Consider the following 15131-nt stretch of genomic DNA (forward strand, 5'->3'; position numbering starts at 1 on the left):
AGCTCCGATGTCTACCTCCACAGGCTATAGTGTAGTATGTTTTTTTTACCCTGGACTGCCACACCAGACGGTAGGGGTTACAGTGCTGAAGCCTCTCCATCACTCTCTGTACGGTGGCTCCCACCTCCTGAGGGTAGGGGTCTCCCCGGTTCACCACCTACACACGCACGCACACAGACACAGAGACACAGAGACACAGAGACACACACACACACACACACACACAGACACACACAGACACACACAGACACACAGACACACAGACACACAGACACACAGACACAGGAAATCAGACCCTCTGGAACTGGACTGGTCTTTAAATACCGGATATACACCTCTTATCAGGGGAGGCTGGCGGAGGTAGAAATCGAAGGACGGGATCGTTGTAATGTTATGTTATGTTATGTTAATTTCATTTATAATGCGCCCCCCATCCAACTTTTACATCGGCCCGGGGCGCATGGGATGGAATGAGGATGGGATGGAATGCGCATGGGATGGAATGGGATGGAATGAGGAACATGTTTGATACCATTCCCCCTTCCATTCCATGCATTACAATGAGCCCATCCTCCGATTTCTACCTCCACCGGCCTCCCCTGATAAGAGGTGTATATTCGGTATCTCATTACATTTGGCACAGCTTTGTGGCTGTAGTTCCCATGGTGATTGGTTTATCCCACCATTATAAATATGTGTAATCGTCATGGCGATGGTCCCACGTCATGTGTATAACGATTTCTGTTTGATAAGAGAGATTATGGACTAGTAACCACGGTGAACTCACAGACAACGGGAGCGAGTGGGCGGAGAACAGGATGACCACGTCGTCTCTCTTGTCCGCCGGAAACTTCTGGAGCTCGTTGCTGACGTGGTCCGCAAAGCACTGCAGGGAGGGACAACCAAAATACATGACACTGACTTACTGACCTACTGTACAGCTCTGCTACAAGGACAGTTCATTACCCCACCCACTCACAATGTCTTGTATTACTGGGTCTTACAAACTCCCTGCTTTAAGGACACGTCATGGCACAATCATCCATGTTCTTGTCTTAAAAAAATGTGTAACTATGACAGTTCAAATGAAAAAGGTAACTCGACGATAATGATCCCTTTTAAGTAACCACTCTTCTTTTGAGGGGTAATAGCTTTGTAATAAAAGCCTTATAATAAAAGTGTCTAGCATGCAAGGTCAACCACCAGGTTCATTCTACCTCACAAGTACACCGTGTCTGTGTGCTTTGGTCTCACCTCCACTAAAAGAGGGTGTGTGGGCCACCGGTCAATGACGCTCCAGCGCATCTTGGGCCGGTCTGCTCTGCTGCTGTAGTAGCGGTAGATGGCGTTTAGACTGCTGCCTGTTAAGAAAACAAAACAAAACAAAAACAAGACATCCCACCATTAGAATAAGACAAAACTCTTGTACCAAACACCTGAGAGACCCTAACCCTCCTTTCAACTGCTGAACTAATAAACTAAGTCTGTGTCCTCTCAACCTGTGAGTGAGTCAGTGTGAGAGGGAAGGTGTGGCTAGTAGGGGTGGGCATCAATGATCGACGATCGATAATTGATCGATAAGGATATATAATAATAATAATGGAAATTAATTTGTCCACGTGTCACCAGATTGCGTTCGTCTCTCACCCCTGAACATGTTAACATGATTATCTTTCTGAACAAGAACCAGTAGGCCTGCCGAATACAGTCTCTCGCTGGAGTTTAAATTTAAGTTAAGCTGGACGCTCTTAAGGACACTAACGTTTTCAGTCATCCTCCTATTTGTGAGTAACTTGTTTTTTACTGCTCCTATGGCGAGTTACTTATTTTCTATATTTTTATTTATAACGTAAAATGTGTTTTTAAGTTAAACAATTTAAGCTACTCACTGCCTTGTTTAAGAGGATTGTTATCTGACTGTAGTGTCTAGTTTGAATGTGAATGAATGAAATCGATAATTGATCGTTAATTCTTGCGATTATCGAAAAAGAAATGTTGACCGTTTGCCCAGCCCTAGTGGCTAGGGTGACCCAACAGCTGTTGTAAACAAACTCTCTTAACAAGTCGTTATCCAAGCTCTGACAGTTAGGACGGCACGCAGGGTGCGGCTCGCTCAAAGACAAACTGTAAATATCCCACTTTAATCAACACAAAGAAGGAGAAGCAGTCAGCTTATCTGGAACCTCCAGGCCAAGATGTCCTCACACAGCTGAACGATTCGCTCAGAGCCATTAGAGAGAGAGAGACGGAGAGAGAGAGAGAGAGAGAGAGAGAGAGAGAGAGAGAGAGAGAGAGTGAGAGAGAGTGAGAGAGAGAGAGAGCGAGAGAGAAGACACTTCTTGGAAGGATGAGGACTTTCCCCAGTACCTGTGGTGGAGCAGCTGTACTGAGGGTACTGGGTGAAGGCCACAGCTCTCTCCACCCCGTCCTTCTCCATCTCCTCGATGGCCTCCTCAGTCAGCGGGTGGACGTAGCGGAACCCGATGTAGAATTTGTGAGGCGCTGTTGGCAGAAACACCTCAATGAGAATGATTTTACATATATTTTAAATGTTTGGCATTTAGCAGTCGCCTTTATCCATAGCAACTTACAACAAATACATTTGGCTAAGTCTGTTAATCATCTATCCACCAGTCATAGCAGGAAAAAGTAATCTATGCTCGGGCTTGGGGCCATTGGAGTAATGGAAGTGAAATGAAATGAATCACATGAATTGGTCTAAAAAATATTGCCCATTGATTAATAGACATTACACTACAGTGTAATAAATCCTGTTAAAACCTGTGCTAGTGATTACATGTTTAATCACTAGATAATCCTCATACATTACATACTCATTTATGAGGATTATCTAGTGATTAAACATTTTGGAACTATATCCTGCTAACTGATGACGTGAGTCGTAAAGGTTGTGTCATACACTGAGAGAGAGAGAGAGAGAGAGAGAGAGAGAGAGAGAGAGAGAGAGAGAGAGAGAGAGAGGTGTAGTGTGTAAGGGCAGCACTATCAGTGAGGAGTGGTGTGGCGTGGGTGTGTAGAGAGACACGCCTCCCTATCTCTCCCCAACACCCGCCTATCAGCTCTAAAACAAAACTGTTCAAATACGGCACTGCAGTGTCATGTAACGGTCATGTAACGGAGACACCACACCATGTCTCGTCTGAGGACGGTGGGTTTGACTAACCCCGGGGACACCACACCATGTCTCGTCTGAGGACGGTGGGTTTAACTAACCCCGGGGACACCACACCATGTCTCGTCTGAGGACGGTGGGTTTGACTAACCCCGGGGACACCACACCATGTCTCGTCTGAGGACGGTGGGTTTAACTAACCCCGGGGACACCACACCATGTCTCGTCTGAGGACAGTGGGTTTAACTAACCCCGGGGACACCTCACCATGTCTCGTCTGAGGACGGTGGGTTTGACTAACCCCGGGGACACCTCACCATGTCTCGTCTGAGGACGGTGGGTTTGACTAACCCCGGGGACACCTCACCATGTCTCGTCTGAGGACGGTGGGTTTGACTAACCCCGGGGACACCTCACCATGTCTCGTCTGAGGACGGTGGGTTTAACTAACCCCGGGGACACCTCACCATGTCTCGTCTGAGGACGGTGGGTTTGACTAACCCCGGGGACACCTCACCATGTCTCGTCTGAGGACGGTGGGTTTGACTAACCCCGGGGACACCACACCATGTCTCGTCTGAGGACGGTGGGTTTAACTAACCCCGGGGACACCTCACCATGTCTCGTCTGAGGACGGTGGGTTTGACTAACCCCGGGGACACCTCACCATGTCTCGTCTGAGGACGGTGGGTTTGACTAACCCCGGGGACACCACACCATGTCTCGTCTGAGGACGGTGGGTTTAACTAACCCCGGGGACACCACACCATGTCTCGTCTGAGGACGGTGGGTTTAACTAACCCCGGGGACACCTCACCATGTCTCGTCTGAGGACGGTGGGTTTAACTAACCCCGGGGACACCACACCATGTCTCGTCTGAGGACGGTGGGTTTGACTAACCCCGGGGACACCACACCATGTCTCGTCTGAGGACGGTGGGTTTGACTAACCCCGGGGACACCACATCATGTCTCGTCTGAGGACAGTGGGTTTGACTAACCCCGGGGACACCACATCATGTCTCGTCTGAGGACGGTGGGTTTAACTAACCCCGGGGACACCACACCATGTCTCGTCTGAGGACGGTGGGTTTGACTAACCCCGGGGACACCACACCATGTCTCGTCTGAGGACGGTGGGTTTGACTAACCCCGGGGACACCTCACCATGTCTCGTCTGAGGACGGTGGGTTTGACTAACCACCGGGGACACCACACCATGTCTCGTCTGAGGACGGTGGGTTTGACTAACCCCGGGGACACCACACCATGTCTCGTCTGAGGACGGTGGGTTTGACTAACCCCGGGGACACCTCACCATGTCTCGTCTGAGGACGGTGGGTTTCTATGAGTGCCCAGTGAGGTGAAAACAGCCCTTCCACAACTGACCGAGACGAGTGGAGCGGAAAGAACGTTTAAATGTGAGGATGGCACTAGACTAGGTCGAGGCAGGAATCGGAGGACGGGCTCCTTGTCACGCGTGGAACGGAATGAGGAACGGCATCAAACACACACTTCCATTCCATGCATTACAATGAACCCATCCTCCGATTGATTTCTACCTCCACAAGCCTCCCCTGAAGTAGACGCAACTCTCACAGCAGCAGTAGCATAAACATTGTCTATCATTCCAACTGAAAGCAGGGCGGTGTGAGGCCATGCTGGGCCATGGTCAGAATGCAGAGCTCCATGTGATGAGGACGGGTCCCTCACCCGTCTCTGGGCACATCTCATCCAGCAGCTTCACCATGCCCTCCCCCTGCATGGTGGTCCAGTGCTTGATGGGGGAACCTCCGCCGATCCTGCTGTACTGCTCCTGGATCTTGGGGGTACGGCGTCGGGCAATGAGCGGCCCCAGTGTACTGACAGAGGAAAGGGGTACAGGGAGAATCATTAGTCATACGTTCAAAGTTCAAGTTTATTATTTAAAAAAAATCTAACATCATTGCATTACAGTATGAAATTAAAAGCTTTTTTTTTCCTTTATGATGAGGATGACTCTGAAATAAAGATATATGTACAAAAAACACAACGATAATCTAGAAAGAGGGTTATTCTTTCATTATGTCCATGCAGGGTTTAATATGGAGACAGAAATGTGAGGATAGTACTTGAATACTTCAGCACTCAAACCCCCTCAATCTATGCAAAAGCTAACTGTTATGGTGAAACAGAGCCAACCAGAGGGGACAGGAAATGTCCTCATCTTCCTCTTTTCGAGTGGTCTGTGCTCTGGTCCTAGCCAAGGTGGGAGAAATCACTTACCTCTGAACAGGAAGCTTCATCAAGTCGGTGTCACTGAAAAGTCGCAGCAAGAAGTCATGAACGTCCTCTAGCTTTTCTGGTCCGCCCATGTTCAGCATCAGAATTCCTGTTTTGGGTTTTCTGTATAGACATCAGACGATGCTGTTAGCGATAGCATGCAGAGTATATAGGCTTAATGACTGTAAAACCTCCAATAAACACCTGTCTCCTATAATACCCAGGCCACTAATGATATTGAAGCTAATAACCACCGGTCCCTCAAACGGCCGCTCAAAATACATTGTATATTGGTATGTGTGTTCTACTGATATCACTGTTGTGTAACTACCCGTATTCTATTATACAGTCTGACAGTGGCATTCTTGTATGGAAACAATAATAAATGGCCATATCCATCAAATATGAATGTGGTTTTGATATGATGTTGGTGGATACGGTATATTCAGCGGTTATACCCGGGCCTGCGCAGCAGTTAGGAAACATGTCCTGGGTGAGTACAGTAGTAGTCCCTCTGGTGCCAATCAGTCTATTCTAAGTTGTTGACCACAGCACCTCCCTCCCTCCCTCCCTCCCTCCCCCTGGGTGAATAAGTGTGATTTTGTAATAGCCATATCTCTATGGTAACACAAAGTTATCAGAATTTACACTGGAGCCAGGGAAGGACACATCTGTCTACAGATATCTTGGTATGCATCCAGTACACTCTCCCACTCAAACACATAGCGCAAGGTCATATGAGGGACAGACACACACACACACACACACACACACACACACACACACACACACACACACACACACACCCCTTCAATATTACTACAGAACTGTAGTAAACTACATACAGGGTGACCACAACTGCATGTTCAAACTACCAGAAATCATACCAACAAACTAGTTAGCAAAAGACAAGCAAGACCAAACCAAACTACTAATGAAAAGGTGTGGAGTCTATGTCCATACTGTCATCCGGACAAGAAGACTAGGCCACTGTCTAACAGCGAAGTTACTCAGCATATTTCAATGTGAGTGATGACAAGGAAATGCAGATAATTTACAACAAAGGGAAACGCCTCTTCTCCTCTCCCACACCTGTTTTCTAGAGCTTCCGGAGAGTCAACAGAAGCTGGTTGGACAAACGCAGCAGCTGCTACTGTAGATTGTCTTCTGAGGGTCGTTCTGAGACACAGGCCTATGGTGCCGCTGCTCCTGGCAACTGAGAGGAGAAAAGAAAGTAAAGGTGATCAAAGAAATCCAGGAGTCAAGCATTTGTACATGTTACTTCTGAATCCAGATCATGTTACCCAACTAACAGAGAAGCATGTTAGATAAACATGATTAGAATAATTGTTTGATTATGATGGTTGAATTTGAGCCCTTCCATAATAAGAATATTATGATCCAACATTAAAATTTGTGAGCGGCAACTGTAATACCACGTTGCGACCGCTAGGTGGCGCATGGTTATTATGCAAGTTGAGAAAATGTGCGTTGTGTAACTCCGAAATTACACCACTCTAAACTTTGTTATATGTTCATGTAGAACGCAACAATCTTCACCGATCGGTAATGACAAACGGTAGGGTTTAACAACCGATCAATGTAGCATATTGAGCCATAAGTATTTCGTGAGGTGAGGTAACACACACCTCGCTACTACTAGTAGGGCTAGTCGGCATGTTTGTAGCTGCATTGCAATAAACGAAGAATAAATATTCTTTTTTCAGGCAAAGCAGTGGTGGCAAGCCCCCTTGTGTGTTCCTGGCTCGTAGCTCCATTTCTCATTCCCAACCTGAAGGTCAATGCTAGCTGGCTACTGTACTGTAACCAGAGGATGTATAGTAGTTAGCAACACTACGTAGCTAGCTACCACCAGCAGCACCACTTACATTGGATTAGCCGACTCGCACTGGCCAAGACAGCCATCATAGTATTGAGTGGTTGTAGCTTCTTTGACTTGGCACGTGGGGGGGGGGTCAGTTCTTCTTCCCAATGTCTTAGGTTTCGTCCTCACGAGCTGCTGCCGCGCTGGTTAAATCCCTCCAAGCCTCGCTGCTCTGACAGCTTTCACTGACAGCTCTGTGGTCATGCGTGTGTGTGTGTGTGTGTGTGTGCCCTGACTTGGAGACACTCCCGCTGGCCCCGCCTACTAATACACCACGCCCATCCTCGTCAAAGGCATTTCATTCTGAAACCGGTGCCTTTCATTTCTGAGGTCCGGGTCCGGTTCCATCGTCGCTTAAAGGACAATCCAGGCTTATTTTGATAAATCCCGCGAGATTTATCCAAAAATCCAGCCTTATTTTGATAAATCTCGCGAGATTTATCACAATAATCCTGGATTTTCCTTTAGTGACATTGATGGAATACCCCCCGGGTATCTATTAGTAGAAGTTCTTTATTTAACCCGTGAATCTGTAAAGTGACGTTACATCTAACGTTATCTATGGTACTTTACTAACCTACCGCCTGGTTTGACAAAAAAAATTAACATGGTGTTAATTAAACAATTGTCTTTTACGGAGGAAACATGCTGACTATCCAGCCCAATAGAGATAACAACATAACGAATTAATTATTATTACTTGAATTGTATTTAACCTTTATTTATCCAGGCGAGTCAGGAAGAAATTATTATTTACGATGATGGCCTGGCCACTGACTGGGGCTCTAGTTTATATATTTCATGCTGTAGCAAAAAATCATGGCTTCACATTAGAATTAATAATAATATACCATCGAGTTACGATTGTTTCCTTTCTGCACCACGTGTTCACCACTAATGTAGAATAGCCGGTTTTCTACCCAATTCTAACTATATAATCAGTTTTCTGTTCTACTAGTAAATGTGTTCTGGACAAGAGAACAAGTAAGTTTCTCCAGAAAAACACCTTTAAATTGTTCTTTCACTTCCTCGATAAACAAGTTACTCAGACCATTGTTCTCTCTCTGTGTTATCTCTTACCATATATCCTGGTATTTGAATCAATAATATGCATGCAACAGCATTGTTTTCTACACATCAGACCTGAAATGACTTGGTTGAGGGCCAGGCCTCAGACCTTGTTGCAGTCGTGTATGCCTTTCTAAACTGTGCCTAGCCCTATATAAGACGCTCATATGTAACAGTAACAAGCTTCAGGTTACAGTATTACAGATATATGTTTATTGGCAGACTTTGTTGATCAGCAGAATTTGTGAGTGGAAAGAAAATGGAAACATATTTCAAGACAATGTAGCCTTTTGATATCATTTCAATCTTATAACATTTAAATATTGTTTTATTTCTTGCAGAGATGTGTGTTGCATTTCTTGGAGTAACATAGTGCTCATCCCTTCTCCTGAGCTATGTTAGTCTCCTGAGGTGAAGTGTGGTGGTTCAGGGTCGACAGCGCTGGATGAAGCGGGGGTAGAGACACACGTCCCTGATGTGGTGCCTGTTCAGGAGCCAGGTGAGGAACCTCTCCAGGCCCAGCCCATAACCACCGTGAGGGCAGGTTCCATACTTCCTCTGAAGAACACAAAGGTCACATCAGTAAGGCATAGGGTTGGGCAATAAGACCAAAATATAGCTTTATGCACAATATTAAAATTGAAAATCACTGCGACCGTGTCTTCATCAGTGGTCCTACTGTAAATTCATCATTCAACATGCTTACTATTGTTTTTGCAAGGTAGATAAGCTAGGTTGCTCTATGTATTGGTTGTGACATTGAGTTTGTTAATCAGGGGAGGAATTAAAACAATTAAATTAAAGACAATTATAACACTATATCATTTTTCTGTTCTATTAGGAAATGTTTTCTGAAAAAGGGAAGACGGAAGTTTCTCCAGAAAAACATGCACCTTTAAATAGTTACTTAAGTTCCTTGACAAACAAGTTATTCAGGTGATTGTTTTCTCTTGCCCTGTATCCTGGTAAATATGACGACCCTGCTCCTGCTAGAGACTCGCTAACTAGTGTCTGTTCTGGTCAACTTTAGCAGCTTTGGTAGCTTCTATTAGGGACAAATAAAGCAGAAACGTTCTTTGGATGAGCTTTTTGATAGACTAATGTCATAAGTGTAAACTTCCTCTATATACACAGACCTCTCTGGCGGTCATTTCCTACTGCAGAGACATACCTGGTCGGTGTACCAGTAGTAGGGAGTCGGGTCGATGCCTTCGCGCTTGTATCCCTCCAGCAGCTCCTCAGCATCCCAAATACGCATGGACCCTCCAACAATCTCTCCAACATTGGGCATCAGCACATCAACCTGGAGAGACCAGCATCGGTAATGACCGGTAGAGATCAGGGATTGATCGTTTTTCACCAGAACGGTGTAGAACGAATCCTACAAAAAGCTTATTGGGCCATAGTTGACTCTGTTGGTGGTTAGACGTACCGACTCGGTGAGGCGACGGTCCTCTGGGCAGCGCTGCATGTAGAAGGACTTGATCTCAGCGGGGAAGCGGCAGAGCAGGATGGTCTCACCGATGGCGTCGGTCATCAGCCTCTCGGGCGCCTCTGGGATGTCCTGGAACACAACCACAGATGATTATGAATGAATAATAAAAACACTGTATCATGCTACACTGTTTCAACGATTCATTAACACTCACCACCTAGAATACCAAGTGTTTTATGTGGTATTTACCTAGCCACAATACTTTGATGGGCTACAAAATGAAGCATCATTTAAGCCTTTTTGGTGAATAAAGTCACCCATGGCACTCTAGAATGTAAAACATTTGGGCGACTTCATTCACCCTCTGTACTAAATTAGTTTAAAGGGATTGATCATTCAGTCAACCGTACCTCTCCAAATTCGTAGTAGGTCCCGTCATCCTTTTTGATGTCATGCTCCTTCAGCCATGTGATGGCCTCTGTGTAGTTCATCCTCTTGAAGGGTCTCTTGGGTGGCTTGAAGTCCTGCAGTGGAGGGAAAGGACAGACCACAGGTAACTCTCCTCGCCTTCACCTTTTCACTACACCTACACACCAAACAAGACTTTGAATGACAAATCTGCTAACTGATTGCCATTCATTTGTTGGTTAAAAATAAATTGGTATGGTTAAAATGTCATGCCCAAATCATTCCAAATTCTCTGAAAATACTCAATGGCAGCATGAGACTGGTATGACATTTCAATTTCTAATTTAGGGTACTGTGACAGTTAGTGACAGTGCCCAGATAAACGGAACGAAAGTGTGGACTGAAGTCCTAATACGTGATTATGTAATTTGGGTGAACTATCTCCTTTCATTATGAAAAACTAATTCAAGAGCCCTATTACTTCAGGGATCAAGACGGAGAAGGGAGAAAGTAGATAGACGTGAAGAGATGCACATAAAGGCTAAATCAGACATACAGGGTTGAGGTCGTAGAGGAGGGGGGCGGCGGGAGACTTCAGGACTCGGTCAACGACGTCACACACCAGATCCTCCAGCCGGGTCAGGAGGTCCTCGTAAGACATGAAAGGACATTCTGCCTCTATGTGCGTATACCTGTAGGCAGAGGCCACATAGGTTTGGAATAGAGCAAAACTACAGGATGTTGTGCTATAACACTGAAGGATACACGAGAAGGAAAACATATCAATGGTTCGACGTCAAATTTTGTGTCAAAGGTTTTAAGGATTTTTAAAAATAATAATATGGAACAAACATCTGTGTGAAGTTGCTGTCATTTTGCTGGCAGCTGTTCCGGATGAAACGTGTGAAACTCATGGACTCACTCAGACAGGTGCCTGCGGGTGCGGGACTGCTCGGCGCGGTAGGACTGGGCGATGCAGAAGGTGTCTCCCAGAGCTGGGATGCAGGTCTCCAGGTAGAGCTGGGAGGACTGCGTCAAGTAGGCCTCCTCACCGAAGTAGTTCAGGTTGAAGAGAGTGGAACCTCCCTCTACCTGAGTCTGCACCAGGGTGGGTGGGGTGATCTGTGGGGGAATTTAGGAAATAGATAACTCAACATACACAAGTGGCAACATTGCACCATTATGCAAACAAAAGAAGGAAATGTTTAAAAGCTAATGGGTGACATGTTATTCAGAACAGACACTAGTCATGGATAGAGGGTGATCTACTTTTAACCCAATAACTACCAAAGAATTCAGGAGTGTTTTATGTGGTATTTACCCAGTAACAATACTTTGACTGACTACAACACGAAGCCTCATCATTTCATGCATTCTTGGTGAATAAAGTCACCCGTGGCACTAAATGGGTCATGACCTCCCATTACCTCATAGTAGCCGTGGCTGAAAAAGTGGTCCCTGAAGCACTGGGTGACCGTGGAGCGGACTCTGAGGATTTTGGACACGCTCTCTCCACGGATCATCATGTGCCTGTTGTTGAGCTGAACGTCCACCTCAGACTCCTCGTTCAGGAGGTTGTCAGCGCCTCCTGGCGGGGCCAGACCCACCAGCTCCCAGAAGTCGCAGTGCAGCTCATGGCCACCAGGGGCCTGGAGGAGAGGGGAGCATTCCAGTCAGTCTGGTGCCAACATAGTGCTGCTTAAAACTATCACTTGTCTTCATCAACAATTGTAAAACATCAACGATTAGTTTGCACAAATTCAAACAAGTTTTGTATCCATGGAGGCATCTTTACCTGCTTTCCCTCAGGCACCTGCTTCACTGTACCGTACAGAGCCACTGTGCTCTCTGTGGACAGGACCAGGGCATTGTAGCACTGGCACTATATAGTAAAAAGGGGAGAACATGTTGTAAGAACTGATCATGAGGTTATTCAAAACAGAAAATACACCAAAAATACAGCGAAGAATTGCAGAAATACAAATTTAGGCGGAAATGTGTTGAAAAGGAAAGAAATGAAGTACCAATGTATCGGTAAGAACACACTGAAGGAAACCAGTTCCATCTCTCAGTACAATGAAAAGGAGGTTCTTTCCTATTAAGAAAAACAAACATACTATGAGCCATACAGCCTCTTGAATGCCACACTAATCTATCGAAAATAACCAATCCTTGCATGATACTTAAACTCTTAGAAAGAAACCTGAACTGAACATAAAAGTTAAAATGTCAAGGAATCTTGATGAAGATGGCCCATGAATCAATAACATCTGGTTTTGAAATATTCCTAAGCTCCATTCTGCTTAAATAAAACTTGAGTTTGCACCATCCTCACCTTGCCTGCGGAGTCGGTGCACCCAGCCAAACACTTTCACTCTCTCTCCCCTCAGTGGCTCGAGATGGTGGATTTTAGCCTAGGAGGAAAAGGCTGACTCAATTAGAAGATTAGAACAACATTCGGATGAATAAGCATTAAGAGTTTTTTTGTCAGGAAAGAGAGTGAGCGGTAACACTGATCAGAACATGCCAATCTCACCGTCTTGGACTCTGGAAGACTGGTGTCCATCTCTATGATCACCTTCTTTGCATCCTCCATGTTCTTCTCTCGTCTCTCAGAATCCTCTGCCTGAAATTCAGAGTTACAGAATATTGTTTACTGAGATTGCCACTGCCATGTTAACTATCTATGCTTAGCAAGGATTGACCCCAGTATTGTCAGGAATCTTCAGTATTCCAACTGCTCCTCCCTCCCACACACCTCCTTCTTGTCTTTGGAATCAGACTTGGACTGTGCTCTTTGCAACATCTTCTTTGTGTTCTTCATCTGCGTCTTTGAGATCACAGCCCAACGCTAGAGTGTAGGGAAACCAAAACAGAAAATAAACTACCAACTATTTCAAATGGAAGGAAATTAAATGTTATCATTGACATTATTAATATAGATTAGTTTTAAAAAAAGATGTCTGTGGCTTGCCTCTCCCTCCTTTTGAGAATCCACATACAAGGTCGGGTACGGCTCCTTTCCAGCAAATAACAGAGCCTGTAATATGGGATATGGAGATTGTTAGAATGTGATAGCTAGACATTTAAACAATTTGTTATAGCTTCATCACCTCATCTGGTTTCTTGTGTTCTGGTAGGCCACTATAGCACATGAATAACCTATTAACTAGGTACAAGGGTTTTATTGAACATTGTAGCTTATTTCTATTTCACTCCTTTGAGAGTGCATGATATGATACTATAAAAAATGTGTTTAGACATTGACCTCCTATGTTAGATGGTGTGTTATCCAGGGACATAGTGAAGTGTACATTCCTGGTGTTATCAAAATAAAATGTTGAATAGAGACACTGATGACTGCTCTTACCGACAATGGGGTTTTAAAAGGCTTTTCCTTTGTGCCATCACCATCCTGATCACTCCCCTGTTTGTCAGACGCATACAGCTCACCTGAAAAAGAAGGGTTTGCACTTCTATTGACATCTAGTTCTGCCTGTCATGTAGGTAGACCGAGGTCAACCCAGAGCCATACATCATAGGCTACACTACATACTGTAGACTGACTCTAAATCAACATGATTTTTTTTAACAGTTTCGTCTGTGACAGAAGGGAGAAACCTATCCCCAATTCCTCCCGACGTATCGTTCACAGTATACGACAGGAGGAACACTGCTGGTTATGTTACCAATGCTGGTTGGGAATAATCGTCGTAATCACTAGATTGCCATATGACATGACACACATTACAACGACTGTTTTAGTCTTATTTCTGTCATGGACTTGAACAGACAGTGACGTGATGATGATGACATGATGATGGGTGCAGAAAACCCAAATGATATTCAATTGATGTGATTCCTCAAATGAAACTAAGAAAAGCAGAATTGCAGTATCTGGAGGTACCCATGCTTTGAGATGGCTGCTATCTAGCCAACTCTTTTTTGGCTCATCGACTAGCGCATCCTCGATTGCACCATATCTGTACCACAATAATATGCCGGTTGGCAGAATGAATGACAGCTCAAGTCAGCTGTGGCTAAACATGTAACCCATGCTGATGTAAGGCGATATGACACATGGCCAGCTAAGGGCCAAGTACAGTAGCTGGTTACCTAGCCATAGAACTGAAAATGTGCGAGCTAAGTGCTAGCTACTGCTTGTATGATGCAACCCATCACACATGAGTATTTCATGACGTGACATATAGCTTACCTAAGAAGTGTACTTACCCACTGACAGTTGACCTGCACCTTTCGTAACCTCATCCGCCATGCTTGCTTAATGAGTATTTGTAAGAATTACTGACTGCCTAACACGGCTAAATATATTGAATGTTTTGCAGGCCTCCCCCCTGTGCTCGCCGCTTAATCTGCGAGCATATGTGTATGTTGCCGACCAAACAGTCCTCCTAACGATACCTAGGCTACTGTCTTTTTTCATTCGACTCCACGATTGGACAGATTGGACAACACTGATTGGTGTTGGTGGAGTAACTTGTCCGTGGATTTGTCCTCCGTCCCTGTCATTCAATATTAGTACCGCCCTGATTATATGAAGTGCGGTTGAAGTGCGCTGCGCATACCGCATGAATGGAGCACAGAACCGGTGATGAAGTTAGCAGTCACATGTGATTCATTTATAAGTTATTATAACTCTATAAGCAACTGTTCTGGATGGTCACTTTGAGAAAACTTCAGACAACGTCTGAAGACCACTGTGAATATACATGTTACGCGTTCGCTACAATATTACACAATTATTATAGATTGATTGATTGATTGAAAACTTTATTAGAAGATTTGCAGAAGTAGGTACATGAAAGTACATATTACATACAAGGTCAACTAACAGGATAAAAACCCAAGAAAGCCACTGGCTTATTTCAATTGGGGTCCTTGTATAGCAGGGCCACGGTATGGTATATCATGACAAACTA

The 15131-nt window shown here is 45.0% G+C and overlaps 2 protein-coding genes across 2 annotated transcripts in view; both read right to left on the minus strand.

The window, feature by feature from the left end:
* The window catches only part of fech (ferrochelatase), a 13048-nt gene extending 5604 nt beyond the window's left edge, over positions 1 to 7444 (minus strand). The window contains exons 1-8 of the mRNA XM_080529943.1: positions 7285 to 7444; positions 6488 to 6611; positions 5399 to 5518; positions 4847 to 4995; positions 2368 to 2502; positions 1255 to 1361; positions 788 to 886; positions 50 to 157 (exon numbers count right to left, since the gene is read on the minus strand). Coding sequence (XP_080386069.1) covers positions 50 to 157; positions 788 to 886; positions 1255 to 1361; positions 2368 to 2502; positions 4847 to 4995; positions 5399 to 5518; positions 6488 to 6611; positions 7285 to 7324 — 882 coding nt within the window. The 5' untranslated portion in view covers positions 7325 to 7444. The remainder of the gene's footprint in view (positions 1 to 49; positions 158 to 787; positions 887 to 1254; positions 1362 to 2367; positions 2503 to 4846; positions 4996 to 5398; positions 5519 to 6487; positions 6612 to 7284) is intronic.
* Positions 7445 to 8551: 1107 nt separating this feature from the next.
* Positions 8552 to 14566, minus strand: nars1 (asparaginyl-tRNA synthetase 1). The gene is made up of 15 exons (XM_080529941.1): positions 14425 to 14566; positions 13562 to 13644; positions 13166 to 13231; positions 12950 to 13042; positions 12728 to 12817; positions 12527 to 12605; positions 12216 to 12286; positions 11987 to 12073; positions 11619 to 11840; positions 11114 to 11313; positions 10748 to 10883; positions 10194 to 10307; positions 9781 to 9912; positions 9520 to 9651; positions 8552 to 8906 (listed from the first exon to the last, which is right to left on the minus strand). The coding sequence occupies exons 1-15, from the start codon at positions 14465 to 14467 to the stop codon at positions 8775 to 8777; spliced, it is 1680 nt and encodes a 559-aa protein (XP_080386067.1). The 5' UTR covers positions 14468 to 14566; the 3' UTR covers positions 8552 to 8774.
* Between the last annotated feature and the right edge of the window lie 565 nt (positions 14567 to 15131).

Source organism: Nansenia antarctica, assembly GCF_963989245.1.
Source record: "Nansenia antarctica genome assembly, chromosome: 4".
Lineage (NCBI taxonomy): Eukaryota > Metazoa > Chordata > Actinopteri > Argentiniformes > Microstomatidae > Nansenia > Nansenia antarctica.